The sequence below is a fragment of the Halichoeres trimaculatus genome, unplaced genomic scaffold, assembly GCF_033239565.1.
Source record: "Halichoeres trimaculatus isolate MK-OKI-2021-1 unplaced genomic scaffold, fHalTri1.1 fHalTri1_scaffold_10, whole genome shotgun sequence".
Classification (NCBI taxonomy): Eukaryota; Metazoa; Chordata; class Actinopteri; order Labriformes; family Labridae; genus Halichoeres; species Halichoeres trimaculatus.
In genome coordinates this window covers 18636323-18662816 of record NW_027437187.1, presented here as the reverse complement: position 1 = coordinate 18662816, position 26494 = coordinate 18636323, and the positions used below count along the sequence as shown (strand labels likewise).

The following is a 26494-nucleotide window of genomic DNA, read 5'->3' as shown; positions in this document are numbered from 1 at the left end:
ATTCATTCCTTCCAAATTTGTATTATCTCTATTTTATCTCTGTTTTGTGCAAATCACTTATACATTGCAACAGTCATTGCAACCGAAAGCCTTTTGATTTTCGGTGCTGTCTGATCCGGCACCTGAGAGGCTAAATTCAGGGTACACACAGAGACAGTAACAGTTTACAGCTGTTTGAGTTTTTTTTCCTGCCATCTAGTGGTCATAATGGAGAAGTTCATTTGGACCACAAACTTTCTTTTTTTTAATGTAGCACGATTTTAAATGTGGAAGTAACAGTCAAAGTGCTTAAAAATGAAGAGAAACTAGAGATAACAGCAATAGACGAGAAACGTCCTATTAACATTTTTACTTAAACGTAAAAACAAAAATAGTATATCATATCAAGGGACTGCAGATGTAAACTAGCTCCAAGCTAACTCTGGTACAATGCATCAAATGGTAACATTTATGTCAAATATTGTACATGGTCCCTTTATAAAATAAATAAAAGTGAAGTGATAGTCATGGTGCATGACATTTAATGAATATCATGAAAATTTGTCAAATAAAATGATAAAATAAAATGAGTGAAAATGACAAATTGAAATAAACTAAAATGATGAAAATAAAATGAACAACATAATCAAAATGAATTAAAACAACACAAAATGAACTGAAATTTAATAAAGTATAATCAAATTAATTAAAATAAAACACAATGAAATTAGATTAAAAATAAAAATGATGTTGAAAAGATGGGATAAAGGCAACAGTGGCAATAATAATTCATTTTAGGGTTATTTGGATTGTTTCACAAATTAAATTCTGATGCCCAGAAGTAAAGAGTTTCAGAGACTGCAAAAAGACAATCAAAGCCAACAGAAAATTCAATCAGAAATTTATTTACTACATGCGTTCATAGTATTACAGCATGTTTTCAACAAAATGCATAACAAATGTAATGACAAAATGGGCTAAAAAAAGTAGTGATATTAGAGTATTTAATGTTTTTCTAAAGTTCTGGCATTTTTCTTTCACCAAACAGTGGTAGAGTTACTAATGTGTATGACTCATGTGTGTGTGTGTTTATATACTTATCAATCATTCCCATCATTAGATACAAGTTAATATATTACTGATAATACAATGACAAACAACAATGAAAACAAAACAGATCAACCATAAAAATAAAACATAAAACACATCACAAAAAAGGAGCACTGGTAGTAATAAAAAGAAGCCATAAAGTGGAAGTAATACAGTTCTACCAGAGTATATGAAAACCATCTGGTGCACAGGATAGAGCAATAGCAGTTTATATGTACAGTGCAAAAAAGTGCTACAGTGGTTTCAATTCGCTAGCTGGTGCATCATAAATAAGCTAAAACAGTACACTCTACCCAAGCAGTCATAATAATTATAGTCAAAGCAATGTAAAGTTTCTTCATATTATTATAAATTCCATAAAGTTTTGTCTGATGGCTGTTTTCCTATTTAATATTGATTTTACATTTAAGAAAAACTTCTGTTTTTTTTTTATCTGAATGCATGCAAGCAAAATAAGACTATGGATTTAAACACACATTTTCAAAAAGAATCTTATGCATTATAGTGAAAGTAACTCAAGAATGCCTTGAAAACAACAGAGTATTAAAGAGATGAAACATAACACATCAGTTATCTTAAAATTGTGAACTGCATATTTTTAACTGTATGGGCCCAGAAGAAACACAAGTTATTTTTGGAGAAAAGGATTTCCTGTGAATCAAATCCATCCATATGAAAAGAGTTTAAACTCTTCTTGGCTTGAGGTGAGCTGAGGTGTATCACTTTAAAGAAAAGACATGTAACTGAAATAAGAAACAATATTTAACGCCTAAGCAGCACCCAGTTAGCAAAACACAGTGTAAGCTATTCCAGTGTTTCTTAAAATATTGTTAGTGTGACTTGCTGTAGTTTCACTATCAGATGCTTAAGGCTTTCAGTGTTTTAACTCATTTTCCAGTGACGTATTTCCAGTCATAGTACATGTCATCCAGTGAATCAGCAGAGATGAGAAAGACTTTGTCCTTAAATGTGTGCCTTCATTCAAAGAGCAGTAATAAGGATACTGCATGGAGAGACAGCAGACAGTCTCTTCATGCAGAAACCAAGACAACGCTTCACTGTGGAGGCTCAGAATTTGCCAGTGTGCACTACTGAGGTAAATCTCCAGTGTGAGATGCAATCATTCAATGAGGCCTTCCACAGACACCATTTATCCTCTTTTGACATGACAACTACTAAAGGGTTTTTGTTTTTAATTGCTTAGAGATTTATTTATCATGAAGAAACACCATAAATATCTATACTGTCTTCCTAATCTCACCTTGAATTTCATTGAGAAACTTGAATTCGGATTAAAAAAACAATTGTGGCTTAATGTAAGTATGAAAAGTATAATGTCCAGTAATTAAAAGAACAATAAACTTAAGAGCAGTTAAAAATGACACAACAAAGTCATTGAGGGCTAAAATATTTTCAGTGACAAAAAAACAGTGTTTCATATTCCAGTGATAACAGCAAAAAGAGATGTCTTAATGCATGTACATGAAGATGGGACGCCAGTGGCAAAGGTGTAACATAGTTGGTTCTGTATGGATATATTCAAAAATAATGTACAACAATGAGACAGAAAAGATCCCATGACAACAGTGAATCATATCAGAAAATGTAAAGGCACCAGGACACATCCACTTCTTTTTCACACACAGCTGCTCTGAATGAGGAAATGGTAGTCAGAGTATGATGTGTTTTCACCTTTGGTGGCACAACTCACTTTATCCTGTCAATGAAAAAAAAAGTGGATATAACAAAAATGTAATCAGACATTAAGCTCATTCAGACAAAATGCAAAACAATTTTAACAGACAGCAGAGGGACAACATTATCTGCAGCATAGAAAAAATACACAGATGATGCATTGACTAGTGAAGTAGTATGTTAAATTCACTGACATAAGCAAGTAGCAATCTGGGAAGATGCACATTCAAAAGTAGCTTTTGTTACACAACCATGTGGGTCTATATTTGACTTATCATTAGCTGAGCTTTACACCTATATACAACAAATGTTTGAGAGACGTCACTTCAAGAGGGAGTAATGCAGTCTAGAATAGGGAGACTGGTAAAATATATATTATATCTGTAGCATACTGTAAATTAACTTAAAAGAAAGAAGAAAAAGTTGTATTATTTTGTAATGGTATATATTGGTCATTTCACTGTTAAAAGATCAAAAAGGAGTCTTCTTAACAGTTTCAGGCAACTTAGTAATCAAATTCAGAGACCTTGTATTTTTTAGTTTGATAAATAATTTCCATTTTGCTATGTAGTTAAATCTCAATCGATGAATATTAAAAACTGTATAGATTAATTAAAACGTGAATGTTAGTGATGTTATTCACATAATAAACTTTGACTTGAGTTTATTCACATAGCAGACTGGCCACTAGCAATGTGATGGACCCACTGATATATCACAGTGGTGGGTCAATGCGATGTCATGTCACATATATATGTCTATAGTCTGCAGCATCTGAAAGGCCCCATTAATGTGGAGGGTACTCACAGACAGGGAGACACGGAAATGATAAGTGATGTCCTGGAAAGACAGCACTGGTACAGACCAAAGATGATGAGTCCCCTTAAAAAGTGAAGAGTATATGAGGAGAGCCACAAACAACCAAAGAAGGACACAAGTTGAATTGATTATATGTTTGATACTAAATGAGTGTTTCATAATGTACCTTTGTTGATGTACTCTGTCCACTATAGAGCTCTGTCTCTGTGTGGTTGGGGCATAATCGCCCCTTTGTGGCTTCACATTGTCTTACCCACACAATGTTCTTGGACCTGAAATGAATTAAAATTGCTTAATGCTGCTTCATCCTCTTTTGTTTCTTCAAAATTTTTAAATAATTCTCTAAAAGCTGCTGATCTGTGTTTATTTGCTAAGCTATGCCATTCTGTCCTTAAAACTTCAAGGAAGTTAAGTTTTTTATATGATCTGACACTCTAGGTAGGAAGGTCAATTAATGTTTTTGAAGTTTGCAGTTGTATTAAAGAGATCTGTCAAAGTCTTTTCACTTAAACACCTCTTAGTTTAGTAGCTTAAAAACAAAAGTGACTGCAAATACGGATGATCCATATTCAAAGTTAAAACAAGATCCAATAAGTTATTTTTTGTGAATAGACAAAAAGCTAATGTTTGAATTCAGCAATAGAAAAACATTTAAAAAAACAGTTCAACACAATAGGAAAATAAAATCCTGCTTCATGTTAAAAGTCTAAAAACTTTGGTTGAAAGAACAAAAGCTAACTGTCTCATTAGCTGAATCTAACACAACTACCAGCTGGGAATAATTGCCTTACTTGTAATCAAAAGGCAAACAGTAAAATAGTCATAAGAGAAAATGCAACAACTTGATAAACTAACATCAGAAGTAAAAATGGCAGTGGTGTTAATATGATGAATTTCTTGTAAGCAGTTGTATATTTGCATACTCACATCATGTGAAGAGTAATCTGTGAGATGGAGGAATTTCTATTCCCATTAAGTGATATTGTGTAGCTGAAATAGACAGAAAGAAACCTCATCAGTATCATGAGGGCCTCAATTCAAATATTAAGTGCGTAAATTGCAAACATAACAGAAGTATGACAAAATACACACAAAATAAGTTAAAAACTATGGCTTTGTGTGCTTTAGATGCTCCTATATGCAATCATATCACTATTAAGCCAAATAACTTTGTATAAAGATGAATCTCTTTTGGCTGCCCTCACGCTAGAGGATTTTAAGCCAGATTTAGGACTTGATAAGGACTCCCAGAGTGATCGGGGAGCATGACCTGAGTCAGGGCTTGTCATAATGATTATTTGTCCAAATGGTCCTCAAGTGTTTGGTGTCAACACAACTATTTTAGTGCTCCAGACCACGTCAGAGCCTCTCTGATCAGGAATCCTGGTCAGACAACAGAATAACCGCAATAACCAATGAGAAGAGCAGATTGGAGCACCACCAAGCTCACAAGCATGGCTGCCAGTATAAGCAACATTGTACCCAAGTGGAAAATTGATAAAGAGGACCAACTTGGGGCAGTATTCACTCTTTTTTTTCATTGTTTTTGTTTTTATTTCATGAATGAACAAATGCCTGGGCTACCATGTTTGTTTGTCTTCTGTCTTTGTATGTGTGGTGTCCTGAAGTTTTAAAAATTGTTAAGATTTAAAAGTGGTCTAGTGTGGGGTTGGCATTAATTTGTCCCATTTATAATTTCTGCTTAAACTAGTGGTTATTTTAGGGAGTACCTGCAGCTCTCAGGCGTTGCACAACTCTGTGCTGTGATCTCCTGCTTTGTCTCCACGATTCGTAGACTAGTCAGAGAGGGAGGTGACCTTCCTCCTGAAAAAGCAAGAAAAGTGTCACTATCCATGGAACAATAAATTTGCCCTTTTTACAGTATACAGATACTCTTTATTGTCAAAAAATGGCATTACTGTGTTTTTATACAGCATACTGTGTGTGTAAAGGTAGAACAGCATCAAGGCTATGTTAGTGGATTTACCCTTTGTGTACAAGCTGCGTTGTCTGCGTGAAACAGGCTGCTGACCCACAGGCAGACGGTTGGCAGTTCCCACACCATCAAGGTCTGTGGGTGCTGGTCTCTTGGACTTGGCAAAGTACAAAGGAGCTGAAGTGTGACTCAGACGGTTTCTACTGCGAGCCTCCTTGTCCATAAGTCTGGACTTGGCTTTCTTGTTGATGGTGCTTGGTGTTGGGACCAGGCTGCCCAAATCTGGAGAAAGATAACTTAACTATATCAAAGACAAATTTATTACAGGAAAACATTTTTTTAGTCCTCTTTTCTTTTTACCTGGTGTGGACTGGTTGTTACTTAGTGTCAGAACTGTAGCTGATTGGTTGTTGGCGGCTGTGGGTGAACAGCAGCCTGAAGGTGTGAGAGAATGAGAGAAAATTAGATCTAAGCTCACTGACTTTTCATTCACTGAACCTGAAGTCAGCTTGTTGATTTCTGTGCTTGTTCAACCACAAAAATGAGTTTGCTGGTCAGTCATGAGGTCTCTTCTAACCTGGAGCAGGTGTCGTGGTCAGTGGAGTATATTGGCTCTTGCGAGAGGCCCCCAGTGCAGCTCTAGACCTGCACCAATCAGACAGCAGTGCATGCTTTAGTTTAAATAATGATGAACTAACAATCAATGAAGTTTTAAGTGTTCAGATTTACATGATGAAACTCATGACCTGCCTTTATATAGAGCAAAAGAAACCAATCACAGAAAAGACTAAAAGAGCAGATAAGGGAATGACACAAAGGGCTAGAATGGCAGGTGGTTGAAGCATACCATGGACAGACAGGTGGACAGAAAGTTACAGTGGCAGTGAAGATAGGCATCCAAGAGATGTAGAGAACACAGGAAGGAAAATGGCTACGGAGAGTAGGAATTATAAAAAAGGATGTCAATACAGAAGCAGTAATTTGATTTGTGTCACAATGAAGAAACAGTGTCTCTCCTTTAAGCGCACGTACCCATCTTTCTCTGTGACGTCTCCTCTGTGGTGAAGAGTCAGTACATAAAGAACTGACATCGAAATGACGCTGTGAGAGGAGAGAAAGCACAGCACATTGTCATTGTGTCACCACTAGACAGAGACGAAGCTGAGTGTGTTGTTTACCCTCCCACCCCTGCCCAAACTCATTTGGCTCAGTCTGACCTGAAGGCCATGACAACGACGAGTGCCAGGATGGCTCCCTGCATGAACCTCTGGCTGATGCAGCCTGGATCTGGAGGTGAATTCTGCCAAAAATTGATTGACGTTAGTTAATCTTGCCGATTACTTACTGAACAGTTCTGGGTTTTTATGACCACACACCTTGCTTCCAAGTTTGGCTGTCTTCTTCTTGAGTGGGCCGCTCCCTGTTCTGCTAAAATAGCTCCCTGATTGGCTAAAGGACCAAAAAGAGGACAGGTTGAATATTTCTTTCAACCATACAAGATGTTGTTGCACTAAAACATTGGTTTGAGTCTGCCCACTCACCTGACGGTGCCTCCACTCACTGTGCTCTTCATGCTGTCCAGACGACGCAGCTTGGCCAGTTTGCGGCTCCAACGCTCCAGTTCATCTATTCGAGTCTCCAGGTTGTCTGTGAGCTTACAAAGCTCCTTCACTGCTCCGACATTCTCCATGAAGATGCGATCCTTCAGATTAGAGCTGTTAGTGTGTGTTTTTTTATAGAATCACAGTCTTTTTTTTACTGTACTTGTTTGTACCTTGTTGACGACTAGCAGGTTGGGAATAGTTTCTCCATTAGCACACACCACATCACCCCCCTCCTTCACTGCTTCAGGTAAGATCTGCTGAACCTCCTGAGCGATCACTCCTGCAGGAGGATGGAACAAATGCTGAAGTGAAAAATGGTAATGGAAATGTGGTGTACATATATTCAGGACTTAATAATACATCACACTGATGCACAAACAGAAAGACAAAACAATCATTGAGACATTGAGATGCTAGCATGATTCACAATGATCAAAGACATGTTTTGATGGAAATGGTTACTTATGAAGTTACCAGTCTCTGCAGTGTTCTCTATGCCCACGGTGGCAGCAAACTCAGGCTTGTACTGATAATGGACCAGCCTCATCTGAGAGATCCGTTTCAAATTGTCTGTGGTGTCGACCTACACACAGACAGAATGACATCCATGCAGATGGTATGAAAACACAATGTCCACGTCACAAGAGAAATGTCGGATCAAGTTCAATGAGAAGACAAAACTTTAAGTGTACACTCCACTGTGCTGAGCATGAGCACTTCGGATGACATGATTCATGATGACAAGCACATGAGGCACGTTATGGCACACACTGACAGTTTGGAGACATGCACACATGCATCCACACACACAGAAACACACTGGGTGTCATTCTGACCTCCTGGACATTTTCTTTGGCCCTGATGTCTGACGGGTGAACTAGGGAGCCCATGACCTTCACGTTCCCATGGACTACCAGAGCCTCATCTGGCCGGTCCGTGTTGATGCCGACCCTCCCGTGGTGGTAGACTGAGTCTGGCAGCTGGCCGCGCTGCCACAGCACCTCATTGTCACTTTCAAACTGGCCAGGGTTTGATGCCTGTAACAGAGAGACAGAGGAGAAGGGGCACTGACACACATGGGTTCAGATATTCCTTAAAGATAAATTGAGTTGTACATGATCCAAAAAATTCAGCATTTTTAAAGGAACAGTGACATTTCTGAAAATATGCTTCTTTGCTTCATCTTGTGTCGTCTTCACTGTAGATAGTCAAGAAACCAGCTGACACTACATATATTGCTCTTTGCAGCAAAGGTTCACATTTAACTCCATTTGCAGTGACACATTTTTAAAGGGAACTTGAGGCAGATTTTGCTGGTTTTAATTTTGTTGGACAGAGATGGGCTCAACGTTTCCTGTCTTTATGCTCAGATAAGCTAACTAGCCCCTGGTTCCATCAACACAGACTCTATGCTCTGTACAGGCATGAGACATGAGAAAGCAAACTGGCATATTTTCAAAATGTGAAATCACATGAAACATGCTAAAAAAGTTAAATAATCAATCCAGCATAGCGCATCCTAACTTTAAGTTAGTATTTGATTTAACTATTACACAAAATGCGGTCTCTTATTATGTTTTAATGATTTAATGTTTTATTTTGTATTGATGGTGTGTTGCTTCTGAAATATCTGCTTTTGTTGTGCACCTGTTTCGGCATTTAGCTTTTTGTATGGTAACGTCATAGCAGAAGGTTTGTACAGTAAATATGCACTACAGTGTTTTTGTTTTTATAGCATAATGCTTTAAGTTTCCAATATTCAGACACTAAAAGTATCTGATAAAGTTGGAAAGAGGTCATGTTTTAATGTGCAGCTCTCAGTGATGTGTACTGTTTGTTTTTAACAGAGGCATTGTCTCTGTCTCCTGCACTGGGACTACAAAGTTACAGCTCATAGCTAGCTCCTGTAAAGCTTGATGGCTGTGCACTGTCTCTTTAAAAATAAAGAAGATAAAATAAAATAAGCTAGAAAAACAAATGTATGATAGTTTAGAAGTTGAAAACCTTTTTCTCTTGAATTCATGAACATTATTCAGTATTAGTTACAATCCAATACTCAATGCCTCTGAAGTTAATGTAATACCAGAAACGCCCTGAAGCATCTCTGAAACTGGTTGTTAGTAATTGGTTATTTCAGAACAACTTTAGGTCTAAAAATCAAATAATGTATTGAAAAATTCTCTTCATTCCTGGTAAATATCTGTTCATTTTACACGCAGCAACTCATCTGAACAGATAAACACAGCATTGTTGAGTTGTTAGCTCTGAAAGGTTGACATTTTAAAGACACATGCTTTCGGCAGGCTGCGACATTAGGTTTGTGTCACAGTTAGAAGTTGGAGTGTGGTTGGAGATAGCAGGGGGACACAGACACACAGGTAAAAGAAAAAGGTAAAAAAAAGAAAATGGAGATGATGTTTTAAATTCATGAATCTATTACAGGGTTCAGAAAGGTTTGAACAGAACAAAAAGAAAGGTGTCACATTCACAGGGATATGATTGTTGTAAGAGGCAGACAGACATGGCCAGACGTTACCCTGACGATGATCCTCTCAGACACATGAGCAGCCACAGTGTAACTCTGACTGTGGGACTGAGCCTGCAGCGCCACCACCAGCATGAAGTACCTGAGAGAATGAACACATAAGGAGCACATTTGAAACCTGAAACCTCATTTGTGTTTGCTTGAGCCAGAATTAGTGGTATTTTTACATGTGATTAAAGGGTTTTTACCTTTGATCTGGGTTTGGTTTGCCCTTCTTCCTCATGTTGTTTGCTGTGGTCTCACTAAAGTGAAGCCGACCCACTGTCACCTTTGTGACCTGTTCTGAGGGCAGGGTGACCCTGGAAGATATGAAACCACATAGACATTACTCACAGACATGTAAAAACACATGTTTGATTGTACTTGTTTTTCTGTAAATGTGGGGGTAAATACTCCACAAAAAAGAGTCAAACAAAAAATATTAAAACCACAAACAGAAGAAAGCATCAACATAGCGTCACAGAGATCTGAACTGCTGGCTATGCCTAACTTCTAATCAATGTAGATATAGTTCAAGAGGTGAAGTTGAGGCAGGCCCAGGTTTCGGGACATGCGCTAGCTTCTGATAAACTTCACGAGACAATACTTCCCAATAGAGAACCAGTGAAAAAAAAGAGGAAATAATTGCAGCACAAAAAGTCGTTTTTAATGTCAGGTATGAGCTTCTGATCTTAAAAACTGACTCACAGCACTGGCTTGAAGGGCCTCTTGCTGCGGTCAGACTGAGACTGTTCCACACTGATGGACTGATTCATGGCCTCCACCTGGCAACACACAGACAGATAAAATATAAACAAAACACAGAGTGTAGAGTTAATTAGCCCCCTGAAAATCTGACGTACTGCTCAACAATGCCCATACTCACCTTAACCCCGTTGAGTTTGAGATAGAAGCAGTCGATGGTCTGCAGGCCTTCGTTTGTCTTTATGTACTTGGGATCTCCCAGCATGCCTACATAAACCGTGACCTGGAAGTGGTTCTTCTTCTGGCAAACAAAAGCATCGTCAGCCAGGGAGAAGTTGAAGCCCTTGTCTGCATCAACACGGTAGGTTGGCGTTGGACTGGTGGCAAGAAAAATTTAAAAACATGAATTATGTGAACAGGAAGATTACATTTGTTGTGACATGAATAGGACAATATGCATATTTAACACTAGGGGGAGACTCTTTATTATGTTCATTCATTAGGGGTCTCTAGATATTGAAACCCCTAGGAAGACACACATCAGCATAGAATGTGTATCTGTAATACATGAAAAAACTGACTTTATTCTTAAATGATTGAGGGTAACATGAAAACAGGGAGACTGATACCTATTGTTCTCTTGGCATGAGAAAGTGACTGGAGTATGGGTCAGTTCTTGTGTGATGACTTTACAACACAGGGGAATGAGATCTTCTGAGAGGTGCGATAAATCTCAAGAGCTAATACAAAGTCTATGCTATGTGGATGTTGCCTACTGAAAGTGGTGAGCACAGGTGGTTTTGATAACATATCTGAAAGGTCTTGTGAGTTCATTTTAACTTCCCTCCCTTTTTATAACTCTTTCTATTTTGGCGTTGCAAAAGCATAAGTAGGTGGACGCCAGTTTTTCCCTTTACCCCCTCTTCTAGGCCGAAACCATGAGCTCGTTCACTCCCCCGCACTGCTCACCTCTGAGGAATTTGTAGACCTCTACGGCCCTGCCATTTTTCTGCCACTCCCTCCATACACTTTGAATTATTCACTTAACCAATTATAACATTTTTTTTCCCTTTCGGCTCTCTGCAGAGCACTTCCATCCCAAGTAATAGACTTCAAGATGTACAGGTATGCCAAAGTAAATCCACCCACAGCTCTTTGCAGTTTGCGTCATACAGCTGCGTCCACTTGTTCTGCTGGTGAGGTTGCCACTTGATGCACTGATAGTTGGGGTCCAGGTAGGAGTTATCGGCGTCCTGCATCAAACCTGTCACAAACAAAATGTCAGCACTTATCACTAATGAGGGGAAAAGTTAGGAATACTTGCAACTGTTCTGTGAAAGTCTTTGACTGTGTGAGAGTTGGAGGGAAGGTGAGAGCAGGTGAGGGTGAGGTAGAGGAGGCGAGGAAGAGAAGAAAGATGCCTGCCTACCTGGTTCTTGTTTGATGATACCTGTGAGGATTTGGGAATTGAGGGTGCTGTTGGGAGACTCTGAGTGCTTCCTCTTCTTGGCCTGGTGGACAGGGATGCCGCTGTGGGGGAAGAAGAAGAAAAAGTCAAAGATTGTGTCAGCTGATTTTCCTTTCTGTTTTTACTTTAGTTAAATACACACAGCAACCCCTCTCATTAGTCATTTTTTCATCCAGGCTTTCAAAGTGAAGTTATGTTATAACCATAAACTGCATAGTTAATGGACGTAGTCTCCACTACGTCACCCGTCTGATTCTGAAACAGATTTTTGAAGCAAATCCGCTGGCGCGACCATATTGGAAGTGACACAGGCTTTGAGTCTCTATGCTAACAGTTTGAGGGTGCCTGTCACTCTTTTGAGCTGAGTGGATGAACCGGGGATCTTAATATCTTTTAAACTGCTGAGTTAGAAAGAAACCTCAGCCCCAATACAGTGTGTGCTGATAGTGAAATTAGGGATTCAGACATGGGATGTTTTTAGTACAAGGCTGTAAATGGGTCAGTTTCTGCTATGATGACTTTTTCTGGCTTGGTGTGTGTGTGTGACTTCCTGTATTTTCAGAGCCAGCCTCACTCACTTTGGGCTGTTAGTGTATATAAAGAAAGTGATGGTTAGGAGTATATAAAATCTTGACTCACTCCTGCCCCTGAGGATGCTGCAGCAGCTGATGGAGCATCTGTGTCTGCTGCATGTCTCCACCTCCGCTTGTGGCCGGACCAATTGCATACTGGGATATCATTGGCTCAGGCTTCAGGTACATGTCCCGGTGCATGCTGGGATAGTGCCCGTGTGGTGGGAGTGGTGGCGTTGGAGTCATGTGACACATGTTCTCTGGTGTCATGGTCCTGATCATGTGAGGATCTAGAAGACAGAAATTTAATGTTGGCTATAATAAAGTTTTTTTTCACCTTAAATGCAAATTGAACATCATCTTCTGCTGAAGACTTTTCACACTGCAGTTTTTCTTCTCCTCCTCTAACTATGTCAGAGGAATTTTCCATTGTTACGAACCAGAGAAGTGGAGGAATGTATGTCTGATAAGAGTTTTCTTCACCTTTTCTATCCGCTAGAATCAACACAGGTGTGTAAGCAGTAGAAGATTTTGCCCAACTCTCATTAGAAAATGTGTGAAAAAACATTAAACATGCTGGTTTGCTGGCACAGGTTTTAGAAAAGTAAATAAAGCTTTTTTTTAATATAGTAACTGTCCATTACAAGCTCAGTTACACGTATTGAGCAGTTTGCATGTGAGGCTGACTTTATGGGTCTGCTCAATAGAAGTGAACTTATGATTAACAGATATCGACTCAAGCAGAGAAAGAGGAGAACACCTTAAACACCTCACAGGCTTCCTCAGACTCAGATTAAGTGTGAATTTAGAGCACCATTGTCTTTCTTGTAAATGTTTTCAGGAGTATTCTCACAGGGAAGGAGAAAAGAAACAGATGTATTACTTACCATTCACCTGCTGAGGAGAGTACGGCTCTGAGCTGGAGTCTGGGGGAGACTCGGGTAGTGTCCTTAAAACAGAAAAAAGGAAAATTAGGGTTTATAAATCAGAATAAATAATATGTGCACAATAAGTGTAAAGGAGGAACATCTTACTTTTAGATTATATATATCATCACAAGTAAATCATCCTTTAATTTAGAAGTGCTGCTTTTACTTTACTGTGATATATTAGTCAGATCTCTCTGAGCTGACACTGAAAGGAATCTTGACTTACAACAAGATTATGTTTGCCCCATTATAATCTGACTTTTTCTTTCCTGGTCAGTTATCAGTCCCCCTTCCTGTTTTTCCAGCCACCTCTTTACTTGATTGCTTGATTGATTGCTGGACATGAAACAGGGTGAAACACTCAGTGTTGCTGGTTTCCCAAGCGGCTCTTTGCTGATGTCATCTCCCACTCACCCTAAGTTTACTACTCTTTTTCTTGCACCTTTACCCGTGACCCTCTGAGGTGGTGTGCTCACCCTGGAGCGTAGTGGCCCCTGTGCTCAGGCTTGACGTGAACCTGCTGTTGCTGCTGTTGCTGTTGCTGCTGCTGCTGCTGCTGCTGCTGCTGTTGTCCCAGGCAGGAGTAGCTGTGTCGGAGGCCCAGGGATGGACCCGGCTGGTAGGCGTTCTGACAGTTCGGGGGCCCAGGCAGAGGGGCTCCTTGGCGTAGGGGAATAGGGGGGCTTACGCCACACACCAACCCCCCAGCTGAGGACACTCCTGCCTGGGGAGATGAATAATTTGGTCCTGGGGTGCTGTGGACCTCTGAGAAACAGCTGGGAAAAAGAAGAAGAAAAAGGGGGATTAGCCTTATCAGAAAAAACAAATTCCTTTGTAACGACATGATCTGATTGGCTTGGCACATGTTGTTTTGACGTTGCAGGGTCGGCTTGGAGTCCCTACTGACATGTCAGTGCTATCGTCCTCCTTGCTGATGTACTCTTCCAGGATACTGGTGTCGATGTTGGCTGGCTCCAGAGAGCTGGTAATATCATGACCTGTGGAGAAGGGAGGGTTGGGAACAGAGGAGAGATGGAGAGCATTTGGGGATTAGCAAAGGGGATCTTTCAGCAACTCCACACGCTGCCACAACAGCTCCAGTTCCAACACAAGCTTATGTTGTAACAATTCTCTGGAGGACTTATCTAATGGCAAATGATCAACTCAGCTCAGGCTTTTTCTGCAAACAACGCCAACAAACTGTATAAATAAGTAATCAAAGTAAAGTATTGCACACTTTTTCTTCACACATACTCAATCATGTAGAAAAGAAGAGCCATGATTTGCTATCTGAGAAGTATAAGACTCAGGTTACGTGACCAGCAGTCTAAATATGTGTTCCTGGTCAACATTACAGATCACACACGGATGATTCAGTGTATCTGATGGTTACATACACACACAAGAATCCCTACAGTGAAAACTTTTTAGGTTTGCTGCAAAGCTTTTGGCGTTAAAATGACCCAAGTGTAAAAGAAGGCTTCTTTTATTTTATAGTTTCTTATATTTAAAGTAATTTCATAATTCCCTAATGATCCCTTTACTTCACCTCAGGGTCATTTTCACCCTTTGATAACCAAAGCCTCCCAAATCCCAAACACATGACCCCACTTAATCTTTAAAACACCAACAAGTATGCATATATTTAGAAAGAGTAAATCCCTTTATATAAATCAGCATGTCCTATTGCCCACAGAGCTTTAACACAGAAAAGTTATATGAGAGAAAGCAATGATTTTTCTTCAAAGCTGTCCATTGTTGTCCAAAATGCAAATGCTGGAAACAGTGTGAGTGCGAGAGGAGGGGGAGCAGGATGGAGGGGGTGAGGCAGAGGGTAGAGACCTGGTATAAAGTGGGTGGGCAGGCAACCCCAGTCTTCCTCTTTCACACACACACACACACACACACACACACACACACACACACACACACACACACACACACACACACACACACACACACACACACACACACACACACACACACACACTTTCTCTAAAAGATTAAGCAGCTACTCAGTTGGGAATGTGAGGAATTTTTGTGTTAGCGTTGGAAAAAATCTCCTTTCCCTCATTTTTGTCTTTTTCTTGAGCTTTGCTCTCCATCAGCCACCACAGACAAATGTTAATCGGGGACATGGTGGCACAGTGTTTTTAGTTAGTTACCAATAACATGAAAGATCCTATTTTCTTATGTTGTCCAATCAAAAAGCAGAGTAAACATCAGTAAACACCAAAATGTCACCAAATTAATCACCAGAAAAACACCTAAAAAAACAAACCACCTGTCTTCAGGCAGCCAAATCAGAAACACCCTAAACTAAATCCTGTTTGACAATGTTATAAATTCTGGGTGAACCTTGTTTTTGGATGAGAACTGTATGTTTTTCCCAGGTTGGCCTTCCTTGCTGGATAGAAACAGATGGATAATGTCTCCTAATACGTGCCAGTGCGCAGGGAGACAAGCAAGATGGTTCCCCTGAAATAAGTTCCAGATGTGCACCCCACCCAAAGAGGCAGTAAATTTAAGCTGGCAGGCCTGCTGATAACAAAAAGTAAGGGGGTGGGGGTAGATAAATGGAAGTTGAGGAGGGGCAGGGGGCTGGAAAAAAGAGAATATAAGTTTTATGTCCATGGATGGATGGATATGGAAAAAAACACAAAGTGAACAACAGAGGAGAGAACAGGGATCCAGACGTTGTGTGTCCAAGAAGAGAGATAAAGTCAGGAGGGACAGGACCTCAAGACCATGACTAATAAATAAAGAAGGCTCAGCGCCTCGGTATACAGAACTAAAATTCATCCAGAAGCTAGATTTTTTTTCCCCCAAATTTGAGGTTAATATGTGACATCATGGGGTGTCCATAAGCACTAAAAAATTAGATTTTTTTTTTAAAAGCTGTAAAACACCTTGAAGAATAACTATTAAACAGTTTCAAACAATATGGCAAACAGGTGAAGATCTATGGGAAATTTGTGATTTATGATTTTTATCTACTATAAATACACTGACCCAGGCTGGCATGAGTTAATCACTAAAATTAACAGTGAAAGATTTGTAAAATACCTTAACCCTGATTTTCCTTCACCACTTCAGGCAGTATAGGAAAAAATAAACTAACAAAAAACATGATCATTTAAGGTAATATGAACAACTAAGACCTCAGTTTTTCAAAAAGTCAAGTTCAGTTTCCAAATCAGTCTTAGTCCAACATTTAGCCTTGTTAAGCTCCTAGTCAGGGGAGTCTTAAAATTCTTACAGCTTGCTTGAACAACCCATCTGCTAAAAGTCCCACAAGTTCATCAGCTAACCACAAGTTCAAAACTGGGAACTTAACACAGAGCTGCCACTTTTCTAACAACCTGCAATCCAAACAAACAAAAAGATTATACAACAAACTCATTTCGAAACTCAGACCAAAATTTGCAGCCTCACACACCAACAGAGCCAAGACCTCATGAAGTTTCTCACACTGACTGAAAGAAAGTTAAAGGAAATGCTGTTCTTTGCTGCTTCAAGTAACAGAAGCATAGATTGACTGTAACCCTAAAATCCCTGACTGTGTTTAAATCAGTAAATTGCTGTGAACTAGATGTGTACATTTCTCTGCTTCAATGTTTGTCTCTGTCCAGCTGTGTCCAACAAGGAACAGTGAAATGATTGTCAGTCCAACTTCGATACAGACTGGCCTTTTCACAGATTAGGGGCTGAGAGGAGTGTGTGTGTGTGTGTGTGTGTGTGTGTGTGTGTGTGTGTGTGTGTGTGTGTGTGTGTGTGTGTGTGTGTGTGTGTGTGTGTGTGTCTGTGTGTGTGTGTGTGTGTGTGTGTGTGTGTGTGTGTGTGTGTGTGTGTGTGTGTGTGTGTGTGCGCACCATTTCAATGCCTGGTTTGTCAGCAGAGTAATAATCTAAAATGAACACAAACAGAGAGCTGAGTGTGTGAGTGCCCATTAAACATGCTTTGACTTATATCAGTCAATCCAAAGAAAAGCTTTTCCTTTTCTTGACACTTTTTTATAATCACTCAGAGGTGCATAATGTAGCTTTCTTCATTACCAGTAGTGGGATCTGTTGTTGAAGCCATTGCCCTGTGCTGAACTTCTCTACATGAACATACAAGCTGAAAAAAAAGTTTAGGTGCGTAAAACTGCTCCATTTTCTTCTACCATGAGAGAATTTTTTTTTTACCCACGAGTGTGTTAATAGTTAAACCCTTTCAGAGGAAGAACAAACAGGTTAGAGAATAAATCTGTTGCATATCCACAACTGATACACACATGCTTTGATTTCCTGGATATCAAACATCAGATTACTCACTGATTAAGTGAATGATCAGAAATAAATACTTTCAGCATAAATCAAAACTAAAGGCATCTACTTTAGTTAGTGTCTCACTTGAATTAACAGGATCTCAAAGAACAGATGGAAATCACTTCCAATGACAAGCCTCACTGACACTCAAAACCAATGATAGATTTTCACGACTTTTATGTCAGCCATGCACATGTGCAAAAAAAAATCAGCTGCTCTTCAAAAGCCTTTAAATCGTTGACTGCTGAGTATGAATAAACAAAGGTACACAACAGACAAAAAGTGAAAGAGAAGAAATGTATAAGTGTTTCTCAGCTATGAGTAGGCACAGAGTTACTGACCAGTTTTTAAAGACAGGGTTATGTTTGTAAAGAAAGTGTAAAGCATCTCTACAACACAGACATGAATAAAGAAATGAAAGACCCTCATCAGGTGGAGACTAATCTAAAGAGGAGCAGAGCGGCAGAGTACCTGCGCGTAGCCAAAGCATGTTGATGTCCTTGAGATGAAAGCACCTGAAACAGAAGATGAGAAGACAAATTCCTCTCTATTTTTCACATGTTTCCTGACTCAAGCTAAAAGACTTTCTTCTGTAGACCTGAGAGCCGCAGACTGGGGTAACAAATGTGTGTGTATGGTGTGTGTGAGTGTGTAGTGTGGGTTAGCGTGCATATTGCATTAGTGTGTGTGTGAGAAAGGCTCGGAGAGAGTTATAATAAGGATTATTCCTCAGTCATGAGAAAGGGCTGTACCAGGCTACCACACACAGAACTTGTCGCACACAAGCACTGGTCGCACCGGCGGACCTGGCTCAGGAGATTACAGGAGTGACTAGGCTGGGTCGGGACATGAAGTGAGATAGAAAATACTTTGGACAAGTTGTAGACAGAACCACCATGAGAAGAGAGAAAATGAGGAGGATGAAAATATCTAGGACAAGAAAGTGGGAGGAAGCATTTCAGAAAATAAAGAAAGACAGAGACAGGTACAAAGAAAATACATGTTGACTGAAAATACTTGTTTATAATGTGCCATAGAAATGTGTTTTTATTTTGTGACCAGATGATCTTCTCAGAAAGCTCACAAGACACTTCTGATTCACAACCGCCCTGTGACACCTTTAAACTACACACCACATCTGTCTCCTCCAAAAGGAGACACATAAGAACAGAATAAATGTGAATTTATCTCAACCACAAACAGCATTCACCAGCTCAGGATTTATTCTGCTGGCAGGCAGCACCAATGGGAGTGAGGCATAACAATGAAAAATAAAACCTACGTGTAAGCAGTGTAAGCCTGGCTGCTCAAAAACAATTCATTCTTCTAACCACAGTTCACTCCTCAACCTGTAAATCAGACCAAACGTCCAACCTGTTTCACCCAGGTTCTTTACGATGGACCACAGCCATGATTCACATCTGTAGTGGGAGTACAGCCGGACTTATTAAGAATTTCAGTATGATAGCATGGATGATGATGATGTTTACCCTGCAAGGCAGTATGACGTAGGAATGTGATTACTCCACCAATGAAGTTTGGTGTTAAGAAGATAAAAGTGAAACCTCTTTCACACTCACGGCATCACATTAAATTAAAAAGCTTCCTACAACCACTTAAACAGAAACAGACAGACAACTGATCCAGGTTTGGCAGTAGCTGTGTTTTCTGACTGTCATCACAGAAGCTTTGAGACATAAAGCAGCTTAACAATCAGAAGTGCCTCACTTTCCCCATTCCCCATGCAATATATATATATCAACATCTATTGACTGTGCTGCCTCACACAATCCCAGTAATAGGTGTTTTACCTATATTCCAAAACATGTGTGGCATAGTAAAATGCCGTAGGAGCATCCCTGTCCACTGACAGAATGAATTTCTCCAGTTTTATAATATATTTTCTGATACTCAGCACCATTAGGTCAACTTTTAAAACTTAAATTTGTGACCCAACACCTCCAGAAATAATTTTTAAAAAGTCAACAATGACTGTTGTCACCTGAGCCAAACCTACTCTCTCTTCCTTTTAGGTTAGCCGACATTAGCATGCTAACACCCTTAACTAAGAGAGTCTAAACAATGAGTATGTAAGCTAACTAAACTCTGTATCCTGCTGTGTTAGCATTCAGTGTTATCAAGTAGTGCAGCATGATGAACAGATCTGAAGCTCTGGGAAAGATTAGTGAGGTATTTTTCTTGATTAAATGATTTCTGCTAGGATGCAAAATAATTTCATCAAATGTTAGAAAAAACTTTAAATATGATTTGAAAACTCTATTTTTTTAAATTCCAAATCAATCAGCCTTGTTTCTCTTAAGTATTTGAGTATAATATCCAAACTGACTACTGCATGTACAGCCTCAAGCCGGATTTCTACTTCTGCACTAAAGGCTACAGAGTCAATTCAAAACAAATATATGAATCAGGCCTCACAGAGCAATTACAATGCCAACAAAACACTTATTTTACCACAAAGACAACAGCAACTGGTTTGCATTTCCACTTTATATGAGTCATCTCAAACATGTTTTACATGAATGCCTAGATTTATATGCACTGTGCATTAAAGATGCCGTGAGGAGGATCTGTTTTAATTGTACTGCCTCGCCACCTCCTGGCCTGGAGTCTCACACACACTGTTGTAAGGATGTGACTTTTAACCAGGCGTGTCCTTGTTTTGGCACAAATTTTCTTTGTTGAAGACAACTTTTTACCGGATACAACGCGTCTGGGTAAGGTATTTATGAATACAGGTACGCAGCGCTTTTGTTTGAAACGTGACAACAAGCAAACATTGTAAGTACGTACCGTACGTCAGTAGCTGGCTGTATGTAGCGCTACTCGCAGCCTGGTGCTATGACGAATCTGTAGGCTAACGTGACAGCAAGCAAACTGTCAGTTTGTACAGTAGTTTAGTAGCTGTCCACGAGTAGCGCTACTGACAGCCCAGTGCTGTGGGACGTGTCAGTAATGTATTACTGAATCTTGGTCATGTCCTGCCAGCACTCATCTACCTAGCAGAGCTAATGTTACCTCACTCTTCATCTTATTGATAGACTCTAAAGTTTGAACAGACCACTGCAGAAAAACTGCTGCATGTGGGTTGGAATGGACATTATCACCAACAGTTCAGCCTCTGTGTTAGCCTGTAGCTTGGGCTGTATTACTCTACCATTTAGCTTTCTTCTGCTCTTATGTTTTTTTCTGTCTGACAGTTAGGCTCCTGTGTCCACCATCAGTACAAAATTAATTTAAAAAATGTGTTTTACAGAGAAAAACACAGATGTGTCTTCTCACTTCCAAACTTCCAAAAGCGTGGTGTTATGGTGACTTTGACAGGCTGTAAATCCATCCGGTCCTGCTCAACCTGATCGGGAAGCTAAGTAGCATTTCAAAATAACCCATATTGGCGATGACAATCTCATTTTAAAGTTTTGATTACTATCCGGCGTTTACCTGGTAGGAATACTTTGTCCAAATGATTGGAAACTACTCACAGCCCCTTTAAGGTCCTACACTGCAAAAAACTGAAATCTTATCAAGTGTTTTTGTCTTTTTTTAAGTAAAAATTGTCTTATTATACTTGATATGAGCCACTTTCAACTTATCAATCCAGAAAAATATCTTTTTTCAAGTTATCAGAGTACAAAAATGAGGTTTGAATCACTTGTAACCAGTAAAAAAATCTGCCAATGGAACAAGAAAAAACTGCTTGAAAATTTCCTTGAGACTAGAATAATGTCTTAATACAAGTAACTTTTCTCTTGTTCCATTGGCAGATTTTTTTTACTGGTTACAAGATATTCAGACCTCATTTTTGTCTTTAAATAACTTGAAACAAGACATTTTTCTGAACTGATGAGGTGAATTTGGCTCATATTGAGTCTTAAAAGGAATGTTCTACTGAAAACAAGACAAAAACACTTCATAAGATTTCAGTTTTTGTAGTGTAACCACAAGAAAGAAATGTGATTAACAAAGTGCGCTACAAAAATATAGCATAACATGTAGCAATACATGTTGTGATCCTCTCCAGTGTGACTCTTTGAGTGTGTGACTGAGCGTTTGTTGTCTAGGTGAGTCAGAGAGGAGAAGGTCAAGTTTTTTTGGTGGGGTCGGGTTTCTCTCAACAGCTCAGTCTCTCCACCCTGAGTCTGCACAATCTCACCTCCTCACCCAGTCTGCTCACTCTCACTCTAATGGAGTCAGAGAGATGGAGAGGCAGGGGAAGACCAAATACTGAGGACGAACACCAGTCTCACCTCATTCAGTTTTAACAGCTCACAAGGCTATGCCAGGAATGTACACTGTGCATTAGTGTGATTGTATATATATTCAACTAATCCGATTAAAACACCAGCAGTGCCAAAATCCATTTAAGTGCTTCTTTTGTAAAGAATGCCCTGAACAGAGACAAAATCAAAATCGAAGGTTTATGAATTTCACCTTCTGTCATTTATCTTAGGGTCAGATTGTTTTACTTTATAAAAGTGGGAGTTCTGATATCATTACATTGAGTTTCGTGGCAAGGCAAGTCAAATTGGAAAATGTGCATTTCAGGCAGCACCTACTGTAAACCTCTCATGGACAAGTTGACATTTTAGTCCAAGCAAAAGTGGCTGAAATAAAGCCAAAGACAGAACATCTCTCTTACTCCCAAAGCAAGAATGTAAACACACTAAATTCCTGTCAGAAAGGCAAGGAGCCTCTGACAGTCATTGATGGCTGTGTATATTAAGTCAACACTCTGTGTACAAGTGTAAAGTCTCGACAGATAACGCCTTCCACATTAGCTGCTGTGTGTGTTTGTATTTGCACTGGACATATCGTATAAAATTTGAACCCTTTTTTTTTTCTGAAAGTTCATCAAGTTTTTGTCAGAGTGCAGTTAAAAATTCGGGTCTGCTTTGTGTTATTCATGAGACCCTCAATCTGTCAGAAATATCTGAACATAATGCAGTTTAGAGGGGAACACACAAGTCAGATATACTAAATACAATATAGATGAAAGCACAACAAAACTGTGAACATACTTTGTGGACAAAGACCCCCAGTTGTTGTCATTTGCTGTAGATAATATATATACATTTTTTTTACTGATTTAGCTGTTGGCCTGCTTGTAATTGCCTGCCATGCTGATACAACACTAACTCACTTTTAAAATCACATTGCTGTCTCCAACACATCACGTTTGTCTTCGACACACACACTGTGCCCCTGCACCCTTGCAAAACACACCATTTATCTTGACTTAAATTCCTTCAGCCCCTCAGCCCTCAACCCCTCAACCCCCACCTCTGTTTTCCTTTTTTCCTCCTTTCTGAGGATTCCCCGTTAAACTTGATCTGTTACCCATCAGCAGCACTTTTGCTCTCCAAACCCGTTAACCCCGCCTTGTTTTCATCTTTAGGTTTTTCAGATAATGGGACAACTTAGTGTAGGCTCCCATTAAAGTTTGTAAAACACGTAAACTCTCAGGTGTGATGAGCTATTTTTGATGTGATGATCAGGCGTCCCACCTGTCACCTGTGGTGCATCACACATGACTTTAAACTTTTTAACTACAAATAACAACTGCAACACATGAAGTTTTGTTTTCCCAGCTGAAATCTTACTTTGAAGCCAACATACAATAGAATGAGGATTATTTCGCACAATTTCAGTTTCATTTTGATAATGAATTGCATTCACGTATGTCTTACCTTCAAAAAACCTCTGTAGCGCTTCTGTTTCATCTACCACGTCCATCCTAGCGGGTCCCACATAAAAAATCCATGAAAGTCTCCCCTAGTCCGAATGAAACTGATTCGGATCGGGGAAACTTTCACATGTGCATCACGGAATCCAGAAGAGACACTTTGACAACTTTTTCGTCTTGGTTTAAGTCAGCATAGATCCATTTCTTCCAAAAATGAGAGAACTTATCGCTCTTGTTAAACAATTTGACACTCGACGTCCTGTGCCGGATGAAGCAGAGGGTTAGGAGCTTAAACTTTCGCTTAAGGTGCCCAAAATATCCAAACGGGGACAACGTGTAAGAATGTAAGACGCGCACCTTCACGTTAGCCCCCACGAGGTTCAGAACAAGTTTAACTTTTCTTTCTGAGAAAATTTCGTTTCCCTGTCGTAAAGTTGAAAAAATGACAGGGAAATTTAAGTCTAACAAAACAAAAAAGTTTGCCTAAAAGTGGTCAAAACGGAGTCCCAGTCCTCCTGTGTTCCTCCTCGTCCTCCTCTGCCTCTCAGACAGGATGTGAGCGCAGGGTTGGAGGAGAGGAGCAGCTGCAGGTGAGGGATGTGCTGCAACACTTCTGCACAGAAAGACTGTGGCTGTGAGGACTCATGTAGCTATCTGATTTACTCATCAGATCCAAATCAGAGAGTATGATCGTTTTCATGTTTTTTAAACAAAGTGAAAATCTGGGCTGATCACAGCTTTTCGAGATCTGTAACCTTTATTTGTAAAGTGCCACTTAAAAATGAAATGTCTTTAAGTCTGAGTGATTTTGAAGGATGGATAAAGCAATTTGAAGCCAAAAGAAAGTTTTTCCTACTTTATAAACTTTGTAAGAGAAAAATTCAGAGAATAATTGATTTTATCATGCAACAATATGAGCCACATCTTTAATTTATTATCATCATATTTAATCAAATGTCTTGATATATCTGATTTTATTTCTCTTACAAATGCTAAAATAATTAGTTCTGTAATAGAGCTACTTTCTATGAAGCATGAAATCTTAAAATTCACATCTTTGATTCTTGTAATTGTATCTACTGTCAGTCCTGTATAAGATAATAACTGTATGTTTCCTTCCTTAAAGAGGGTTCCCCACCCTTACAGGACTCTAGTTTCTTTGACTGAAGACCTCTGTTTTAATTAAACAAATAAAGGGTCAAACGGGATGAATCCGTGAATCCTAAAGCTTTCCAGATATGTGATATCAGTGTTAAAGGAACAAAATGGACTTGACTTTGCTTAAAACTATAAAAACACTTTAATTTCAATAATATGAGAAGTTCTGCATTCAAAACATTTACAATATCAAAAAAGCGATAAATTTTAGTTGGAGAATTATCTGATTCAAGGTCTACACTATACACTTTTTACTTTCTCCAAGATCCAGCAGCATGAACCATTTGAGAGCTTGGATCTGTATGTTTTTAACGACTTGTAGATAATTCCTCAAGCTTAAATAACCAGACATTAACAGGCGTGTTTCGTCTCAAAGCTTCCCAAGAGGAATGATCCATTTCTCTAAACCTTATCAGCTGCAACCCACCCCCCCTTATAACAATGCCACTGTGTGCAGCCCCCGCAGCCTTGACGCCCATCCTGCGCCCCCCTCCTCACCCACATGTGAGATGCTGTTGTGTTGTCTTGTTCCCCCACAGCTGGAGCATCTCCCTCTCCACCCCTCCACCCCTCTGCTTTTCCTCCATTCAACCCAAACAACGCCTCCGTTCTTTCAGCCACACTATGCAGATTGTTTTAGAGGACAAGCAAGAAAGAGAAACAGATAGAGGCTGCAGGGGACAATGAAACAGCTGGCTGAGCCAAAGCAGTTCATTTTGGTTTTCTATATTTCTTATCTCAAGCTGCTCTGTAACTGCATAGATATGTATTTGACCACTTTTACTGTCTGCTGTGCAGATACAAACTTTGGTAACAAAGTCAAATTATTTTTACTTCCTTTCTATCAGCAAAGGAAGGGCCAATATGTAGTTTGAATTTCCTAGAAGCTCAGCTGCGCTTTTAAAAAGTTGTGTTTTATGACAAGTTTAATCATCTTACAAACATCTGATCCACAAAGAGACAGCTATGGGTTCAAGCCTCAGCCTTCTGGTGTTTGAATCCTCCGTCTTTCTTGAATGCTTTATCTTTCTTCCGAGGAACCATTCTTGCATAAAAGTAGACACTGTTTAAAAATGATATCAGTACTCCAACAAAGGAAGATGGTTCTGGGTTCAACTCCTGATTTGAAGAAAAGCAGTGAAGGTGGCGTATAAACTTAGCACAAAAAGTAGGGCAATTTGTGTTTGATAGATTATTTCTTTGTTGTTACAATACATCTTGGCATTTATTCTCATATGTTCATTCTATCATTGTTATGACCTCAAATGAGGTTAGGGTATGAAAAGGGGTAACAATAATTGTTTTAAGAAATTTACAAAATAAAGGAACAAAATAAAAAAAGGTTCGTTTTAAACAAGAACACCAACAAAATATAAATGATCTAACAAACCCAAAACCAATCACTTTAACTAAAAAAACACACACAATACATAGATAGATAGATAGATAGATAGATAGATAGATAGATAGATAGATAGATAGATAGATAGATAGATAGATAGATAGATAGATAGATAGATAGATAGATAGATAGATAGATAGAACAGAAGATTGGCAGGTTGAATTTAAGAAAGCTAGCTTAATACCAAGACAAATGACTTCATTATCAGCTTTAAGAGAGTGGCCTACATTTAGAGCAGTTATTTCGATTGACAAGATATGCCATCGTAATTAGCCCGTCTTACGAATGTTTCAAAACACTAAAAGACTTTGAGCTTTCCTTTTGTTACACTTTTGTTCATGAATAAGAAAAAGCTCTTGTTCTCTTTAGGACTTGTTGAATTATTGATATGGCTGGTGTTCATTTAATGATACTGTATACCTGGTGCAATGACGTCACGTCACAAATTTTCCTTCTTGTACAGATCCAGGGAGACAGATCAGAAAACTGGATGTTCATCCAGAGGAGGCAGAGAACTGAAACAGATACATAGTGGATTAACACTAATAAAACAATAAAATGAGATATGGAGTCATTTTTAAA

General features: G+C 39.2%; 1 protein-coding gene across 5 annotated transcripts; it reads right to left on the bottom strand.

Moving 5' to 3' along the window:
* Positions 1-868: 868 nt before the first annotated feature.
* Positions 869-24049, bottom strand: myrf (myelin regulatory factor). 5 transcript variants are annotated; one of them, XM_074677744.1, is made up of 27 exons: positions 23357-24033; positions 14249-14339; positions 13818-14117; positions 13300-13361; positions 12480-12702; positions 11802-11902; positions 11522-11636; positions 10554-10749; positions 10376-10452; positions 9877-9987; positions 9665-9770; positions 7980-8180; positions 7618-7726; positions 7314-7423; positions 7081-7241; positions 6916-6988; positions 6757-6839; positions 6572-6640; positions 6387-6470; positions 6117-6184; positions 5900-5974; positions 5591-5821; positions 5334-5427; positions 4531-4593; positions 3770-3875; positions 3592-3666; positions 869-2806 (listed from the first exon to the last, which is right to left on the bottom strand). In XM_074677744.1, the coding sequence occupies exons 1-27, from the start codon at positions 23400-23402 to the stop codon at positions 2726-2728; spliced, it is 3111 nt and encodes a 1036-aa protein (XP_074533845.1). In that variant the 5' UTR covers positions 23403-24033; the 3' UTR covers positions 869-2725. The 5 variants fall into 5 exon arrangements, with proteins under 5 accessions (XP_074533845.1, XP_074533847.1, XP_074533846.1 ...); XM_074677746.1 differs by having other exon boundaries at positions 11823-11902; positions 23357-24031; XM_074677745.1 differs by having other exon boundaries at positions 9680-9770; positions 23357-24018.
* Positions 24050-26494: the final 2445 nt, after the last annotated feature.